The 19,721-nt window shown below is 44.2% G+C and overlaps 1 protein-coding gene across 1 annotated transcript in view; it reads left to right on the top strand.

Annotated features, from left to right (window-relative positions):
• The window catches only part of Inpp5b (inositol polyphosphate-5-phosphatase B), a 70,999-nt gene that overhangs the window by 37,334 nt on the left and 13,944 nt on the right, over positions 1–19,721 (top strand). The window contains 9 exon segments of the mRNA XM_017802514.2: positions 3,108–3,210; positions 6,546–6,713; positions 7,164–7,265; positions 10,162–10,276; positions 10,767–10,883; positions 11,598–11,785; positions 14,146–14,257; positions 17,417–17,526; positions 18,325–18,460. Of these exon segments, the coding sequence (XP_017658003.1) occupies positions 3,108–3,210; positions 6,546–6,713; positions 7,164–7,265; positions 10,162–10,276; positions 10,767–10,883; positions 11,598–11,785; positions 14,146–14,257; positions 17,417–17,526; positions 18,325–18,460 (1,151 nt within the window).

Below are 19,721 nucleotides of genomic sequence, written 5' to 3'. Positions count from 1 at the left end.
ATCGGGGGGGGGGAAGCAGGAAAAGCCTGGCTCCATTCAGTCTGCCAACCTGGGATTAGGGTTTGGAAGTGTTTGCTTTTTCTCTCTTAAGATAAGAGAAAAGCTTGTTGTGATAAACAGCTTCTAAAATCTCTGGTTAACAGGTAGAATCTGCTTATCTTGTCTTTGGAGATCAGAGGAAAGGCAGGCTGCTTCTCAGCAGAGTTTGTTTCCCTTGACTTCAAAGGTCAAGGTGCTTATCAGCTCAGTTCCCTTTTTCAAGCTCCAAAGTCTGTAGGTCCCTGTTGGGGAGGGGGGAAGCTGCTGCTGTTTGGAACCCTAACAGTAATAGGCATGCATGTAGAGGTAGAGAACAACTTTGTGGAGTCCAGTTCTCTCCTTCTACCTTACATAGGTGGAAGGGATTGAACTTGGATTGTCAGGGTTGCATTATCAGATAGCAAGTGCCTTTACCTGCTGAGCCTTCTCCCTGCCCTCTACACCCTATTTTTTGAGACAAGATCTCTCACTGAACCTAGAGCTCATGGACTGGGCTAGGCTGGCAGGCCAATGAGCTTTAGGGATCTGTTTGTCTCTGCCACCCATCCCCCAGCACTAGGACTGGGGTTGCAGAGGAGTGTGCCACAATGCCTGGCTTTTGGGGTGCTAGGGATCTGGACTCAGGTCCTCTTGCTTGCTCCCCTGCACTTTACCAACTGAGCCATCTCCCAAAGTCCCCATGAGAAAAATTTTTTTTTTTTTTAAAGTTAGATGCAGAGGATCTGGGTTCAATTCCCAGTACCCACATGGTGGCTAACAACCGTTCACAACTCCAGTTCCAGGGGATCTGACACCCTCTTCTGTCCTCTGCTGGCATTGTACAACATGGGTGCACTTACATACATGCAAGTAGTACACTCATACACATAATAAATAATAAATAAAATATCAAGAAAAAGAAACAGGAGCTGGAGAGATGGCTCAGTGGTTAACACTGGTTGTTCTTGCAGAAGACCTGGGTTTGAATCCCAGCACCCACATGGCAGCTAACAACTGTGCTTAACTCCAGTCCCAGTGGCTCTAACAGCCTCTTCTAATCTCTGCAGGCATTGCATGACACGGGCGCGCTTACCTACATGCAGGCAATACATGCTTACACATAAAATTAAAAGAATAAAAAAAATTAAAAAAAAGAAAAAGAATCAGCTGGGACACCTTTAATCCCAACACTCAGGAGGCAGAGGCAGGTAGATCTCTGAGATAAAGAGGCCAGCCTGGTCTTAGTGGGTTTCAGGCTAGCTGGGGCTACAGGGAGACCCTGTCTCAACAACAACAAAACTCCACCCCCCCCAAATCCCAAAAGAAGAAACAACACATACTTACACAGAGAGAAAACTCTCCATGCAGGAAGAGTGAACTCAGAAACCCAAAAATTCCAAAGCCCATAAGAGGGTGTGGGCCTTTTAAGTGGTTTTGGTGCTATGGGGCAGGTTCCCTCCCCTAATGTTGGATTGGTAAACTTAAAGAAAAAAGAGCTCCTAGGTCACTGCTCCTAGTTAAGTGAACTATGTCCTGGTCTGGCCTCGGGGTCTTATCCAAACTGGTCTGGACTGGCTAGCCAAAAAAAAAAAAAAGCCAGCCTGGCTGGCTGTGGGGAGGGGAAGTGTATGCACCCAGGCCTTTGTCTCAGACCAAGAAGGCAGAAGTGTGTCTTTTCTTTTACTCATCGGTGGCCTGTCTGCTTGTCGGATTTGGTTCCTCAGTCCCTGATGACAAGAAATTCAGCTTTTAAGGAGTAAAGATGTTCTTGGAAGATTAATTTTCCTTTTTAAGTTTATCTTGCAGTGGGGGATGGAGAGATGGCTCATCTATTAAGAACTGTGGCTGCTCTTGCAGAAGGCTGGGGTTTAATTTCCAGTACCCACATGGCAGCTAACAACTGTCTATAGCTTGAGTTCCAGGGGATCTGACACTCTATTCTGACCTCCATGGGCATTTCACGACACAGGTGCACCTACCTACGCGTAGCAATAGTCATACACATAAAAAAAAATAAAAATCACAAAAATGAGTACTGGTTGCTCTTTCAGAGGACCCGGGTTTGACTCCCAGTAGCCAAATGGCATGTAACAGCTGTCCGTAACTCCGGTTCAAGGGGATCCTTGTCCTCAGGCATTGCATGACATGGTACACTTAGCAAACATATGCAAACATAACACTCATACACATAAAATAAAAATAAAAAGTAAATTTATCTTGTATTAACAAATTTCTCCCCAAATATTTTTTTTGTGGGCACCTTCAGCCCTTTGGTTTTTGAGGCCATTTGTTGGTGATGACAAACGCTTCTTATGTCCCTAGAGCTTTTTCCAGTTGTAGAACTCTGACCTTTGCATTTCTTTCTCTTCTTTGGAGCTGAAGTCTCACTTCCAGAAGGCCTGCTACCTTCTGATAGTTGTGTGACTATTAAATGGCTTTCGTACTTGTCAGCTCATTTCAGCTCTACAGTAAACTTACACAGAAGGCAGGACAGGGGCAGATTACTGAGAGTAAGAATGGTTATATGACTTGTCTAAAGTCACAGTCAGCAAATATAAAGCTCCCAACTGTAATCCCAGCACTTGGGAAGTGGAAGCAGGAGGATCAGGAGTTCAAGGCCAGCCTTAGCCCATAGTGAGTTTGAGGCCTGACTAAGATACAAAAGATCCTGTCTTTAATTTTTTTTTTTTTTGTCTTTTTGAGACAGAATTTTCCTGTAGCCCCAGCTGGCCTAGAACTTGCTATATAGACCAGGCTGGTCTCTAACTCCACGACATCCACCTGCCTCTGCCTCCCAAGTGCTGGAATCAAAGGTGTATGCCACCACGCCTGGCCCTGTGTTACTTTTTCTGTAATGCACTGTGTCCCCATGGAATAGTTCTGTTTTCAGTAACAAAGACATCCTGGGGAAAAACTTTTTCCTTCTCTCTGTATGTCTTGTGGGACTTCACCTGCATGCTTGTGTGGGCCTTTGCTGTATTCCCAAGAAGTGTGTAGACTACCAGTAATTCCTAGGCTACCTCTTGAGAAGCCGTGGTCTGTATATTCAAACATCTTGGTATGTTTTAATTCATTTTCTTTCTCTTTAGGTGGTTCTAACTTTGACACTTCAAGGTCAAATGGGAGAGGCCTGCTTATGGACCAAAGCTCTGGGACTAGATGTCTGGATAAATCAGAAAACTCTCTCACAAGGTGATACACCTCTCTATTCATTTGTACTTTTTTTTTCTTTTCTTTTTTCTTTTATGTCTTTTTGAGGCAGGGTCTCCCCTTAGCCCCAGCTGGCCTGGAACTCACTATGTAGACCAGGTTGGCCTTGAACTCATAGAGATCCACCTGCCTTTGCCTCCCAAATGCTGGGATTAAAGGCGTGTCACCACGCCCAGCTTCATTTATCGCTCTTATCTTTTATGACTGAGGTTCTCTTCAGTAGAGAACCAAGACCCTCCGTATACATGATGTAAGCTGAAGCCTTAGAAATGTTCTTAATACCTGGCTCTTATAGAACTCTTATGTGTATGCCAGGCAGCATCCTTTTACATGGACAGTTTTTCACCTAAGAGTTAAAATATTTTCATGTTTTAGAGCTAAGGAAATTCAGGTGATGAGAATTACATGAGGGAGGGAGGGCTAGAGATCTTGCTCAGCAGTTAAGAGGACATGCTGCTCTTACAGAGGACTCAAGTTCCATTTCCAGTACCCACTTTATGTAGCTCACAACCCCTTGTAAGTCCAACTCCAGTAGAGCTGATGCCTCTGGCCTCTGGAAGCATCTGCACTCACATGCATATATCCCCACACATACACATAGTTAAAAATAAAAGAGCTGGGCCTGGTGGCTCAGGCCTGTTGTCTCAACACTCGGGAGGCAGAGGCAGGCGAAAATCTGTGAGTTCAAGTTCAGCCTGGTCTCCATGCTGAGTTCCAGGCCAGCTGGGGCTGCAGGGAGACTCTGTCTCAAAAAGAACAAAAAAATAAAAGAAAATAAAAATAAAATAAAATAAAATAAATCTTAAAAAAAATATATATATAAGAAGCTGGAGAGATGACTGAGCAGCAGTGGGCACTTGCTGCTCTTGCAGAGGACCTGAATTTGGTTCTCAGAACCCACATCACATGGCTCATAACTACCTGTAACTCCAGGTCCAGAGGATCCAGTGGCCTCTCCTGGCCTCCACAGCCAACTGCACTCACGTGCACACACCAACACTCAGATATACACATACAGATAATTAAACAGAGGCAGATGGATCTCTGTAAGTTCAAGCCAGCCTGGTCTACATAGTAAGCTCCAGGACAGCTTGGGCTACAGGGAGACCCTGTCTCAAAAAGACCAAAAAAAAAGAAATATATATGGTTGGGTTGGGAAGATGGCTCAGTAGGTAAGGTGATTACCTCATAAATTTGAGATAATCTTTTTTGCATAGGTTCTGGGGATCTGAACTGAGGTCCTGAACACCCCGAAACTGGTGTTACAGACATTGTGTTAGCTGCCATGTGGGTACTGGGATTCGAACGCAGGTCTTCTGCAAGAACATTAAGTGCTCTTAACTGCTGAGCCATCTCTCCAATCCCTTAATTTAAATTCTTTATTTTAAATTTTATTTTCTTTATTTTATTTTTTTAATTTTTAAAATTATATGTGTGTGTGTGTGTGTGTGTGTGTGTGTGTATGTGTATTGTCTGCATGTAGTTAAGTGTACCCGTGTCATGCAATGCCTGTGGAGGACAGAAGAGGCTGTCAAATCCCTTGGAACTAGAGTTATGGACAGTTGTTAGCTGCCATGTGGGTGCTAGGATTCAAACCTGGGCCTTCTGTAAGAACATTCAGTGTTCTTAACCGCTGAGCCATCTCTCCAGCTCCAGCTTTAAACTTCTCAACCAGACGTCCCTGGGCTGCACAGCCTCTGGGCATCCTGGTGCCATTTTTGTCTTTTTGAGACAGGGTCTCCCTGTAGCCCCAGCTGTCCTGGAACTCACGATGTAGACCAGGCTGGCCTTGAATCACAGAGATCTGCCTGCCTCTCCTGAGTGCTGGGGCCAAAGGTGTGCGCCACCACGCCCGGCTGTTTTCTTTCTCTTTTTTGAGACAGGGTCTCACTGTGTAGTCCTGGCTGGCCTGGAACTTGCTGTGAAGACCAAGCTGGCCTTGAACTTACTAAGATCAACCTGCTTCTGCCACCCATGTGTGGGTTTAAAGGCATATGCCACCACACTCAGCCATTCCATATATTCTTACTTAACTATGTTAACATGCATGTGACAGTGGTACTATTGGATACTCATGTGGCATTTATTTCGTGTCACAAATGCCTTCTGCACTTTAGTTCATTAAATAATCTTCAGGTCTCTTGAGCTGTAATATAGAATCCTGGTAAGTAAATATGCCCTATTTTTCTTGTTAGCACTTGAATAACTTGTACGCTGACTATATAACCAGATGTAAATTTTCATTGCCTTTATTTTTATTAAAACTATTCCTGTGGAATAGAGATAGAGAGGTGGAATTATCAAGCCACAGGGCTAGAGGGTTTTATAGTCCTGTTCTGTGAGGCACAAAGATGCAGAAAGAGCACTGTCACATCTGAGTGACAACCCACACTCTGCCTCCCTCCAGCACTTTGAATGAGTTCTATTTTTGAAGTACTGGTCATTAAACCCAGGGCCTTGTGTATGCAAATCAGGCATTCTGTGTACTGAGCTATATTTCCAGTCTTCTTTCTGTTTTCCTTTAAGTTCCCTTGGAACCTAAGATTCTGTGACTGTATTATCAGCAAAATCTCTAGACCAATATGCTATATTGTCAACAACATGTAAGTTTATTTAATTCCCCATTTGCTATTTTAGCAACTAAGTTTTTTTTCTTTTTCTTTCTTTTTTTTTGGTCTTTTTGGGACAGGGTCTCCCTGTAGCCCCAGCTGTCCTGGAACTCACTATGTAGACCAGGCTGGCCTTGAACTCACAGAGATCCACCTGCCTCTGCCTCCCGAGTGCTGGGATTAAAGGCATGTGTCACCACGCCTGGAAGTGCTTTTTTTTTTAATTTTTATTTTTTGTGTATTAGTGTATTGCCTGCATATATGTGAGTGCACCCGTGTTGTGCAATGCCGCGGAGGTCAGAAGAGGGCTTCGATTTCCCCTGGAACTAGAGTTAAGGATGGTTCATAGCCGCCATGTGGGTGCTAGGAATCAAACCTGGGCCCTCTGCAAGAGCAGTCAGTGCTCTTAGCCGCTGAGCCATCTCTCCATCACCAGCAACTAAGTTTTTGTTTGTTTTGAGACAGGGTCTCCCTGTAGCTGCATCTGGCCTGACCTGGAATTGGCTATGTAGACAGATATCTGCCTGTCTCTGCTTCCCAAGGTCTGGGATTAAAGGCATGTACCACAACACCAGGCAGCAAATGAGCTTAATTTGTTCACATGTGTTCTTCAAGCAGCACCTTTGTTCTTCATGCCTGTCTATGGGAACTTACTTTCTTTTGCCATGGAAGACTAAAAATATGATTAAAATGTTTTTATTTTTCCAGACAGAATAGATCCAAATCTGAAATCACTGATATGGTTCGATCCGCTACGATCACAGTATCAGACAAGGCTCATATTTTGTCCGTGCAGAAGTTTGGACTGCGAGACACCATTGTGAAATCACATCTCATGCAGAAGGAAGAGGACTATACCTACATCCAGAACTTCAGGTACTAGCTGGACCACCATGGTTTTCAAGGCAAAATGGCCATTCTGTACTATGGAATTTAAGCATCTCCCTGACATACCATGGCCTCTCAAGTACTGAAATTACAGGTGTATGCCACCACGCCTGGATTTTGGAGACAGTGTCTTGCTTTATAGCACAAGCTTGCGGCGAACTTGCTGTATGTCTCATGCTGGCCTTGAAGTCACAGCAGTCATCCTGCTTCAGTGTCCCAGGGGCTGTGATTTCAAGCACCATGAGGCCTAGCTCAGAGAAGACCCATATTATCAGAAGCTATCACAAAGCAAGTTACGGCAGACCTGCTGGTCACCCTTTGGTGCCATAGTCATTGGTCTAGATTAATACATTTCTTGTCTTAAAAAATAACATTCCACAGAGACTGAACTTTTGACATATTGCTTTTATATCATGAATTTATTCTCTTTGGTGACAGGTTTTTTGTGGGAACATACAATGTGAATGGACAGTCCCCCAAGGAATGCCTCCGACCTTGGCTGAGTCACAGTACCCAGGCCCCAGATGTATACTGCGTAGGGTGAGTGCTTCTTTTCTGGCTGTCTTGTTTGTTTGTTTCTTTGAGGCAGGGTCACACTGTATAGCCCTGGCTGTCCTGGAACTTGCTGTGTAGACCAGACTGGCCTTGAGCTCATAGAGATCCTCCTGCCTCTCCTTTCTGAGTGCTGAGATTAAAGGTGTGAGCCACCATACCCAGCCCTGTCCCTCTCCCTGTTGAAGGGATGGGGCATGAGTTGTAGCCAAGTCTTCATGCAGATGAAGGAATTGAAAAATGAGCTTTTGCTAGGGACAGCTGCAGATTCTCTCATGGTATTCTTCCTGATAAACAGAGGTCTGGAATGTGCTATGCTTGGCATTTAAATGCTAATATTTCTTTTTTTAATATAACCTTCTGTTAAAAATCAATGTGCTCTGAACTGTATTTCTTTTTCTTTAAAAAATTATTTTATTTTATGTGTATGAGTGTATTGCCTGCATGTAGGTAAGTGCACCCGTGTCGTGCAATGCCCGCAAGGACAGAAGAGGCTCTCGGATCCACTGGAACTGGAGTTATGGACAGTTGTTAGCTGCCATGTGGGTGCTGGGATTTGAACCCTGGTCTTCTGCAAAAACAACCAATGTTTTTTTTTTAAAATATTTTATTTATTTATTTATTTTTAATTTTTATTTTATGTGTATGAGTGTATTGCCTGCATGTATGTGCATGTGCCTGTGGTGTGCAATGCCTTGGAGGTCAGAAGAGGGCGTCAGATTCCCCTGGAACTGGAGTTAAGGACGGTTTATAGCCTCCATGTGTATGCTGGGAATCGAACCCGGGTCTTCTGCAAGAACAACCACTGTTCTTAACTGCTGAGCCATCTCTCCAGCCGCTCTGAACTGTATTTCATTACTTGATATTCAACACATTTTTGGTTATAAAGTAAAAAACATTTTTGCCAGGAAAGGAAGGTTAGCTAAAGTCACATCAGTTGTATTTAGATCCACCTGCTTCTGCTAGGATTAAAGGCATGTACCACCATGCTCCACCCCTGATTGAGTTTTTTTTTTTTTTTGGTCTTTTTTTGAGATAGGGTCTCCCTGTAGCCCCAGCTGTCCTGGAACTCACTATGTAGACCAGGCTGGCCTTGAACTCACAGAGATCCACCTGCTTCTGCCTCCAGAGTGCTGGGATTAAAGGCGTGCACCACCATGCCCGGCTTTTTTTTTTTAGTTTTATTTATTATTTTTATTTTACGTGTATGTGTGTATTGCCTGTGTGTAGGTAAGCGCACCTGTGTCCTGCAATGCCCGTGGAGGACAGAGAGGCTGTCCGATCCCCTGGAACTGGAGTTACAGACAGTTGTTAGCTGCTATGTGGGTGCTGGGATTCAAGCCTGGGTCTTCTGCAAAAACAGTCAGTGTTCTTAACTGCTGAGCCATCTCTCCAGTCCCTCAAGATTGACTTTTTTTTTTTTTTTGGTCTTTTTGAGACAGGGTCTCCCTGTAGCCCCAGCTGGCTTGGAACTCACTATGTAGATCATGCTGGCCTGGAACTCACTATGTAGATCATGCTGGCCTGGAACTCACTATGTAGATTAGGCTGGCCTGGAGCTCACTATGCAGATCAGGCTGGCCTTGAACTCACAGAGATCCACCTGGCTCTGCCTCCTGAGTGCTGCGGCACCACGCCCGGCATGATTGACTTTTAATGTGGATTCTGGGAATCAAACTCAGGTTCTTATGCTTGACGAGGCATGAGACTTTACTGACTGAGCCGTCTCCACAGCCTCTTGTTTTGTATTTTTTTAAAAAAATATTTTATTAGTGCTGGGCAGTGATGGTGCACGCCTTTAATTCCAGCACTGGGGAGGCAGAGGAAGGCGGATCTCTGTGAGTTTGAAGCCAACCTGCCTGGTCTACATAGTGAGTTCCAGGCCAGCTGGGGCTATAGGGAAACACTGTTTCAAAAAGACCAAAATATTTTATTTATTATATTTATTTTATGTGTATGAGTGTATTGCCTACATGTATGTAAGTGCATCCATGTTGTGCAGTGCTCATGGAGGTCATAAGAGGGCATTAGATCCCCTTGGAACTGGAGTTACAGATGGTTGTTAGTCACCATATGGCTGCTGGAAATTAAAGCTGGGTTCTCTGCAAGTGCAGCCAGTGCTCTTAACTGCTGAGTCATCTCTACAGTCCCTTGTTTTGTATTTTTGAGACAGGGTTTCACTGTGTAGTGTGGGCTGACTTAGAACTTACTGTGTAGTTGGCTGTAAGCCTGTAGTAATAATCCTGCCTCCACCTCACAAGTGCTGGTATTATAGGTGTGTACCATCACGCCTGGCTTGGCTTTATTTTGCAGTGCTGAGGATTGAGTGCAGGGCATTGAAATGTACAAGGCAAGTGCTTTACTGCTGAGTGCCACCCTCAGTCCAGTCATTGTCTTTGTGTGTGTGTGTGTGTGTGTGTGTGTGTGTGTCCATACTACCTTCTCATCACTCTTCTGGATACTGTTGGTGACAAGGAGCAACAAAAGAAGTCTGAATGATGTATTAAAAATTGCTCAAACCTGGGACTCATGTACCAAAAATGACAAGGCCCCACATAGACCTAGATTTGAACCCCAGTTTTCCATTTATTCCTTGTGTGAGCTAGTAGTTATAAAATAGGGATGCTTCCTACTAGTTCATGGACTAGGTCATGAAGAGGAAATGAGCTGATGTTCACAGAAGCACCTAGTAAGTTCCATAGCATTTAGTTCTTTGGGTCTGTTTATTTCCTTTGGAGTGTCCTGCAGTTCAGATAAAGAGCTAGAACATAAACACCCAAGAGGGTCTGAGAATAAAGAGCTAGAATGTAAATACCCAAGAGAGTCTGAGAATGTCTCGCCTGCATGCATCCTATTCTGTCTCAGTGATTGCTTCTCCTCCTAGGTTCCAGGAGCTTGATCTGAGTAAAGAAGCCTTTTTCTTTCACGATACCCCAAAGGAGGAAGAGTGGTTTAAAGCTGTGTCAGAGAGCCTGCACCCGGAGGCCATATATGCAAAGGTAAGAGAGGAGTCAGGGACTTTTACATTTTATGTTACCATATAAGAAAAGCCCTTCTAGTGCCAGGCGTGGTGGTGCACTCCTTTAATCCCAGCACTCGGGAGGCAGAGGCAGGCAGATCTCTATGAGTTCAAGGCCAGCCTGGTCTACATAGTGAGTTCCAGGCTAGCTGAGGCTACAGGGAGACTGTCTCTAAAAGACCAAAAAAAGAAAAACCCTTCTGTGAATCTTCAGTGTAAGCCAGTACTAGTTAGCATCACATTCCTCCAGAGGAGCATCTCTGGAAAGATGCCAAATCTTGGCATAGGTAAGCAGTTAGGTTATAATGTAGCATGTTCAGTGACTGGAACAGACTGCCTTGTATCCTGGACCAGAGAAGGAGATTGGTTAATACTTTTCAGCTATCTCTCAGACCACATTTCCTTTGGAATATTCTAGTTTTCAACTTCTCTCTGCTTACATAATGTGAAAATTTGGTTCTCTTTTCCAGGTGAAGCTCATCCGGCTGGTTGGGATTATGCTGCTTTTATATGTCAAACAGGAACACGCAGCATATATTTCAGAAGTGGAAGCTGAGACTGTGGGGACAGGAATCATGGGGAGGATGGTGAGTCTTTGGTTATATTCTGCATGTTTTGACTCAGCTTTTCATGATGCAGTGACTCCACAAGCCCTACTGTGAGGATGCTGGTGTTGTGAGATGAGCTGTACCCTTAAGCACAGCTGAATAAAAGAGACTTCTTGGAGCTCATGCTAGTGAATTTCTGGCTGGCTTCTCCAACTATCCCCAGTCCTTGTAGTTAATCAATGCTGGAGACTCTAATTGGCCCGGTCATACCATGTAGTGTGGTGTAGGATCTGTTGGCCCATTAAGGAAAACAGAACTCTGATAGGCTTGCAGTTTCCTCCTCTTCTTGGCTTCTAGGGGGTGCTGAGCAAAGCATGTAGCTCACCTGTGGTACAGAGAAAAGACTGAGAGAGCCACACTCTGGACTGAGTTTTCTATTGAATGGCCAGTCATTTTGCTTAGAGATTTCCTTCTTATCTGTAAAATACAGATAACCTCACAAGGCTGTTATGAAGACTAAGACTAAATATTTCAAAAGTTTAGCCAGGCATAGTGATACACATGCCTTTAATCCCAGGACTCAGAAAGCAGAGGCAGGTGGATCTCACTGAAATCAAGGCCATCCTGGTCTGTATAATGAGTTCCAGGCCAATGGGGCTACATAGTGAGACCTTGTCTCAAAAAAAAAAAAAAAAAAAGAGAAAAATTTGAAGGTTTAAATGACTGGCATAATTCTTGGGATCCTTTTTCTAGGGTAACAAAGGAGGTGTGGCAATCAGGTTCCAGCTGCACAACACCAGCATCTGCGTGGTGAATTCTCACTTGGCAGCCCACACAGAAGAGTATGAGAGGAGGAATCAAGACTATAAGGACATCTGTTCTCGGATGCAGTTTTCTCAAGTAGACCCGAGTCTTCCCCCTCTCACCATCAATAAGCATGAGTGAGTCTAGGCTTCTTCCCTACACAGTCCCCATGTGCGACATGCAAAGCTCTGGGTTCTACATCTTGTCTGGGAGGCAGCAGCAGGAGTGGAGATAGTTGCCAGCTCTTGATTACTTTCCATGTCAATTCTTTGACTCCTAATTTACCATTTAGCAGACCTTTAGAACTATTCTCAAACATCCTTTGTCTCTGGAGAGATATAAGGTTTATTTGAATATGAATCTGCCTTGATTGAACATCAGGGGCAAAGGAGCCTCAGAGCAAGCATCTCAAACACAGCTTGTGGTACTGTGTTTTAGGACTTCATGTTTGTTCTTCCCAGAGCATATACCGTTGAGACTTGGACACATGCTTGCTTGACTGCACCTGATCTTTTTCTCCTTGATTCTACTTTACAAAACTGTGGTTGCAGCTGTGCAGAGCATCTTGTGCTAGTTTTTCTTCATTCTATTTTATTTGTCTCTAAAACTTGCTGTTTGTCTGAATTCAAAGCCTTAGAATTTCAGGCTTTATTGTTACAGTTGAAGCTTGTGTCACTTCTTTTATAAAGAAGAGGAAGCCAGTGAGCCCACAGTGTGTGCCAGGGGATGAAGAGTCCCACCTTATGTCCTGTCTGCTATAGTAGAGCTGTCTCTGACTTGTTGGGGTTCCAGAAGTTGACAGAATGGCTTTTCATCTCCAAGGCCCCTGTGCATCTCATAGCTGAGCTCCTCTGTGCTGCTGTAGCATCCTAGTTTGTGAGGCTGCAGCTTGTGTGTCAGTTTTCTTTTAGCAGGGTATGTTGGTTTTAGGGAGGGAGTGCAATGCTATACAGATTATTGAACGACATGGTTGTTGGCTTCAGGTAAAATAGTACTGGACTAAATGGGATCTGTGATGTCATCAAGGAGCCCTGAGTTTGCTTTTCCCAAAGGAGCAGGTGTAATAAAACCCTGTGACACAGTTCTGCCTGCCCAGGAGGGCAGAGTGAGCCAACCAATGATGTGGTAGTTAAATTCAGGTTCCACTCTAAAGGTTGAAATTTGATTCAGAGGAATTCAGTCTAGAAACAAAGACTAAGGATATGTTTGTTGGCTGGAATGTAGATGGGGGTGGAGGTAACTGGCATGGTTTACATTTCTTGATATATATTTTTAAAGCTTTATATTGTATTTGTGTGTGTGTGCAAGTATGTCTACATTTGAGCATGTATGTGGGTGCCTGAGGAGGCCAGAAGAGGGCATTGGAGTCCCTGGAGCTATAGTTATAGGCAGTTATGAGCTGCCTGATGTGGGTGCTGGGAACTGAACTCTGGAAGAGCAGTAGTGCTCTTAATTGCTGAGCCATCTCTCCAGCCCCCCCCCCCCCTTTTTTTTGTTTTTTTTTAAAAGACAGGGTCTCCCTCTAGCCCCAGCTGTCCTGGAGCTCACTAGACCAGGCTGGCTTTGAACTCACAGAGATCTGCCTGCCTCTGCCTCCCAAGTGCTGGAATTAAAGGCGTGTCACACGCCTGGCCCTTCAGCCCCTTCTTGATCTCTCTTTTTTTTTTGACTTCTTTCTGCTGTATGGTAAATTACTGTCTTGCTTCTTAGACTTTTTTTTTTTTTTTGAGACAGGGTCTCCCTGTAGCTCCAGCTGGCCTGGAACTTGCTATGTAAACTAGGCTGGCCTAGAACTCACAGAGATCTCCCCTTTCTGCCCTCTGAGTGCTGGGATTAAAGACATGTGCCAGCACACCTGGCCCCAACTTTTCTTTTCTGTTCTTTTCTTTTTACTATTTTTATTTTGTGTGTATGAGTGTGTTGCCTGTATGTATGTGAGTGCACCTGTGTTGTGCAGTGCTGCAGAGGTCCGAACAGGGCATCGAATTCCCCTGGAACTGGAGTTAAGAATGGTTCATAGCTGCCATGTGGGTGCTGGGAATCGAACCTGGGTCCTCAGCAAGAGCCGTTAGTGCTCTTAACCACTGAGCCATCTCTCCAGCCCCCTGACTTTTCTTTTTTAAGCCAAATTCTCTCTATGTAGCTCAGGCTAGCTTTTAACTTGCTCTACTCCTGCATTAGCCTCCTGAGTTCTGGGATTACAGGCATGTGCCATCACTCCAGGTGTTGCTCTTAGACCTTAGAAGACTTTTTTTAGCCACCTGAATAAAGAAATCAAGGAGAACTCAAGGCTTGTTTATGGTGAACTTGAGCCAAAATACCTGAGTCAGCAGCATGTTAGCCTGGTGATAAGGGGGATGGAAAGAGGGAAAAATTTTTTTTTTTTTAAACAGCCAAAGCACTTCCCCACCCTGGGGACCTTCTGTCCAAATTACCCTGGATAGGAAGGGTTAAAGCCCCTCCTAAACCCTGTCACCTTTGTGCTCTGTTCTCACAGTGTGATCTTGTGGCTGGGGGACCTCAACTACAGGATAGAAGAGCTGGATGTGGAAAAAGTGAAAAAGCTCATCGAAGAGAAGGCCTTTCAAACCCTGTATGCATATGATCAGGTACAGATGGCCACCTGTGTCCTCTTCAGGCTCCCCCTCTGAGAGCACAGCACAGCCTGGCTTCCCAGTCCTTGGCTGCTTCTTCCTCAACCTTGGAGGCTTCCCTGAGGACCTGATGTTGTCCACTTGTTCCTTCATTCCATCTGCATTTCTCTCTTTCAAAATGGCCTCCCTATTGGCTCTTCCCTAGAGGTACCTTGTCTCCCTTGGGAGTAAGAGCGTGTTCTCGCTCATTCACTGAAAAGATCTGAAGTTGGGACTAAAAGGGCCCCAACCTCAATAAAGAAACTACTTGGTATAGAGTGATTTAAAAATTCTCCTAAAATGAGCCTCGTGCTCCCTGTACCCTTCTCACCAGATTGCTCCGGTGTGGGTGCTAGCTCTTTCTCGGTGCCTTTCTTTACTCTGACAGGACTCAGTTCTCTTGCAGCTGCGCAGAGCATCCTGGCCTGCTGTCCTCCATCATTTGACTTAGCAGTTTTCTGAGAGCCTTAAGCATTTCACAGGGCGGGAGAGGTCTGTTTCTCACTTGCCTCTGGCTACCCTTGTTTAAGCAGTCATAGCTGCTCAGAGTGTTCAAGTCTTTTTTCCTTCTTCAGCCTGAGTGCTCCCACCCCACTCTCACTTTTTTTTTTTTTTTTTTTTTTTTTGATAACCTTGGTATTATCATTAGGTCTAAATTTTTCAGTTATCTTTCTCTTTCCCGGTACAGAATGATTGAAGGAGAATCTTAACTTTGCTTGGTCTTTCTTCATGAAATAATTTATTGACTCACTTTTTCTCTGACTCTTATCCTTGGTAAATTACTTTTATTCTACTTAATCCCCATGTTAGCATTAACCTTGTCTGTTCCATATCTGTTTATTTTCTCTGTATTCTAGACTGAGGCCTTCTGCATCCTAATTGCTCATACAGTATGATACACATCTCTCCTTGCACCTTTTCAAGTATTCCTGAAGTAAAACCACTCACCGCGTGGTTAGCTGATTTCTTCATAGTTATGTTTTTTTTGTTGTTGTTGGTTTTTTTGGGATTTTTTGGTCTTTTTGAGACAGGGTCTCTCTGTAGCCTCAGCTGGCCTGGAACTCACTATGTAGACCAGGCTGGCCTTGAACTCACAGAGATCCTCCTGCCTCTGCCACCATGCCCAGCTTTATCGTTGTTTTTTAAAAAATATTTTATTTTATGTGTATGAGTGTATTGCCTGCATGTAGGTAAGTGCACCCGTGTCGTGCAATGCCCACAGAGGACAGAAGAGGCCATTGGATCCCCTGGAACTGGAGTTATGGACAGTTATTAGCTGCCACTTAGGTGCTGGGATTTGATTTGAATCCGGGTCTTCTTCAAGAACAACCAGTGTTCTTAACCACTGAGGCATCTCTCCAGCCCCAGTTATAATGTTTTTATGCACCTATTCAAAAGAAACATCTCTTGCATTCTTTCCTAATTTTTCTTTTCCTTTGATAGTGTCTATTCTAGTTTTTTTCTGTTCTGTATTATAATACCCTGACAAAAAGTCACTTAGGAAGGACGTTTATTTGCCTTATGATTCCAGGGTATAGTCCATTATTGGGGGGAAGTCAAGGCAGAAGCTTAAAGTATCATATCCACAGAGCAGAAGGAAGGGGCTGGAGAGAGGGATCAGTGGTTAAGAGCACTGGCCAGTTTTGCAGAGGACCACAGTACAGTTCCCAGCCCCTACATGGGGAATGACAACCATCTGTAACTCAGTTCTAGGGGATCCTATACCCTCTTCTGGGCTCCTTCAGGCATTGCATGCACATGGTGCACCTACATATATATAGGCAAAATACTCATGCACATAAAATAAAAATAAATTTTAAAAAAGCAGAAAGAAGCTGGGAGTGGTGGTGCACGCCTTTAATCCCAGCACTTGGGAGGCAGAGGCAGGGGGATGTCTGTGAGGGAGACCCTGTTTCAAAAAGACCAAAACACAAAAAAAAGGCAGAAAGAGTAAACTCATGGATCCCTGCTTGCTTTCATTCTCCTCTTATAGTAGTCAGGACCCCTGCCTATGAATGGGGCTGCACACAGTTGACTGGGTATTCCTATATCAATTAACAATTAAGACAATCCCCCACAGACATGGGGCTACCCTGGTCTAGATGATTCCTCATTAAGACTTTCTTCCCAGGTGATTCTAGGTTATGTCAAGTTGACAGTTAAAGTTCACAATGTTTTTAGAAAAATTATACTTTCAGGGAGTTGGCAAGTGGCATTCCTTGGACAGCTGACTCTGTACCCCAGGTTGGAGGTGACCGTTCGCCACTAGTCCGTACAGTATCCGAGTCTGGTGTACCAGGGAAGAAGCAGATGCATCTATTGTTTTTATCAGTTTTTGAGAATGTGATCTAGACAGAACTCCTAGAATTAATACAATAGGAAAGATGCTAGTTATTTTCAAAATGCTCCAGGCACTATTCTAGGCTAACAGTTTATGTCCAGTTTATGCAGTGCTGGGGTTTGAACCCACGGTTTTGTACATGCTTGGCAAGGACTCTACCAACTGACCTACATCCCCAACCTGAGACTCTGTCCTAAAATGAAAAGTCAGATATAGTGGTATATACCTGTAATTTCTGGCTCTGAGGATACTGTAGCAAGAAGATCGTGTGTTCAAGGCCAGCCCAGGCTATATAGTATGACTGTGTTTCAGAAAACCAAGGACTAGGGATATAGCTGTGTTAGAGTACTTGTCTAGCACTGGGTTTTATTCCCTGTCCAAAAAAAGCCTTCCAGCACAGGCATGGTAGCTCATGCCTGTCCTAGCATTTAGGAGGTGGAGGCAGGAAGATCAGTAGTTTGTGGGCATCCTCATCTACATTTGAGGCCAACATCAGCTAGGTAAGATCCTGTCTCCAAAAAAAAAAAAAGAAAATAAAAATGAAACAAAACAAAACCCAGACTTTAAAAACAAGAAACAACCTTAAAAACTTTATCCCAGGTGAAGGAATAATCAGGTTGCTCCTCTTCCTTGGAGTTCATTAGTGCTCAGATCACTCAGATCTCACAGAATAGCCTTTTCATGGGGACTTTCCCTTTGAGGTAGGACCTGGGTTCTAGATCTATTTCATTTCTTCCACTAATTCAAAGTTTGATCTTTTTATTCTGAAGTGTTCCCCCCATTATTTTGTGTAGCTGAAAATTCAGGTGGCTGCCAAGACCGTTTTTGAAGGTTTCACAGAGGGTGAGCTCACGTTCCAACCTACCTATAAGTATGACACTGGCTCCGACGACTGGGATACCAGGTAGGTCAGAGTCACTTGTGGGGATTGAGGAAATGGAAACCCAGGTGTTCTGGGAAGCACTGGACCCTGTGACTCTTTATTCATACTTCCCCCTATGGTCAAACATTTCTTCTCTGTATCTGCTCGCTGAGCCCACTGCCTTCCACATTATTTTCTTGTGCCTTAGACTTTGTTCCATAGTGGGTCTTGATGCCCTTTGACTTTTCACCTGTGGTTAGGGTAATGCAAGGAGATCAGCTCAGCTTGTACTTGGTCTTTACATACTAGTTAATATTTCCTGTTAGTGCTTAGTGTGTACCATACACTGTTTGGTATATTTTGTTTCTCTATCTCATTTGAACTACTCAACATCCTGTTGAGGTAGGTTTGATTTCTCATCCCTATTTTAGGAGATTGGGGACTGATGTATAGAAAAATCAAAGAGCCTCCCAAGGAGGCAAATAGTAGAGACAAGACTTGAACCCAGGCAGTAGAAACTCAGAGCCTGTTCCCTTAACTACCTTCTTTTAAGGACCATAAAGTGCTTATTCTACTATTGCTTTTTCATTCCATCTTCATCCTCACAGGAGGATGCAGGTCAGGGAAGCAGTCTGAACTGTTTTCTTTTGGAGCTCTCTGAGTGGCTTTGGAAAGCGTACAAGGATACTAGTTGGCAGGCCTGATCATCTCCCAACTTAGATCCTTTGGCTGCGTAGACATGAAGGCCCTGCCTCATTGTTCCCTGCCTAGCCAGGGCTCTCACTGAGCAGTTGGCCTTGCTGTTTCTGTGAGCATACCAACGTGAACTTTCCCTTTCAGTGAGAAGTGTCGTGCTCCTGCCTGGTGCGATCGAGTCCTCTGGAAAGGAAAGAACATCACTCAGCTGAGTTACCAGAGCCACATGGCCTTGAAGACCAGTGACCACAAGCCTGTCAGCTCAGTGTTTGACATTGGGGTAGGTGGGCATCTGGTGCCTGTTGTAATCACTCCATAGGAAACTGGTTTTCATACCAGAGCTGCTTGTTGTCTTTCTGGTTTCCTCCTTTTACAGCTGAATATGAGGAAGCTCTTTAAAATTTAAGGCACTGGAGAGATGGCTCAGAGGTTAAGAACCTTGCTGTTCTTCCAGAGGACACACATTCAGTTCCTAGTACCCATCTTAGGCACTCACGGCTGCCTGTTAACTCCCGCTTCAAGAGATCCGATACCCTTTCTGCCCACCACAGATACCTGTACACATGTGACAGACACACATAACACATACACATAAATAAAAATAAATCTTTTCAAAAAAGTAAAATAAAATTTAAGTATAAAGTTAGTACTTGTTTTGGTACACATCTAACTGTTTCCTTATACATGGAAGTTCCCTTTTGCTTTTTGAACTTGATGTGTTTACACTGAGTAGGTCAGTATTCTGTATACAACAAACAGGATATTCCCCCTCCCCCTTTTTTTGTAAAAGAGCTCACATTATACACGTTCTAGGAACATATTTTTTCCCCTCCTTTGAAAATGTTTTAGGACTGGGGATGTAGCTCATCTGGTATAGTGAGTACCTACCTTACATGAGGTGCTGGATTTGGTCCCCAGAACAGCATAAACTAGATACAGTGATGTACGACTTTAAATCCCAGCACTCAGAAAGTGGAGGTAGGAAGATCAGGAGTTCAAGTTCAACTTTGGCTCTTTAGAGTATTCAAGGCCTTCCTGGGCTAGGTACTCTGTCTTAAAAAAAAAAAAATAAGGAGGGGCTGGAGAGATGGCTCAGCAGTTAAGAACACTGGTTGTTCTTGCAGAAGACCCAGGTTCGAATCCCAGCACCCACATGGCAGCCAACAACTGTCCATAACTCCAGTTCCAGGGGATCCGACAGCCTCTTCTGACCTCCGCTGGCATCACATGACACGGGTGCACTTACCTATATGCAGGCAATACACACATACACATAAAAAAAAGGAGGTGGGGGAATTAGCTGGGCATAGTATCACATGCTTTCTTAAAAAAATTTTTATTTATTATTTTTATTTTATGTGTATGCACGTATTGCCTGCATGTAGGTAAGTGTGCCTATGTCATGCAATACCCGCATTGGTCAGAAGAGGCTGTTGGATCCCCTGGGACTGGAGTCACAGACAGTTGTTAGCTGCCATGTGGGTGCTGGGATTCGAACTCAGGTCTTCTGCAAGGTCAGGGTTCTAAACCACTGAGCCATC

This window comes from Nannospalax galili, unplaced genomic scaffold (assembly GCF_000622305.1).
Source record: "Nannospalax galili isolate Female #2095 unplaced genomic scaffold, S.galili_v1.0 scaffold944, whole genome shotgun sequence".
Lineage (NCBI taxonomy): Eukaryota > Metazoa > Chordata > Mammalia > Rodentia > Spalacidae > Nannospalax > Nannospalax galili.
The sequence above is the reverse complement of the archived record's forward strand: the minus strand, read 5'-3'. Positions and strand labels throughout refer to the sequence as shown.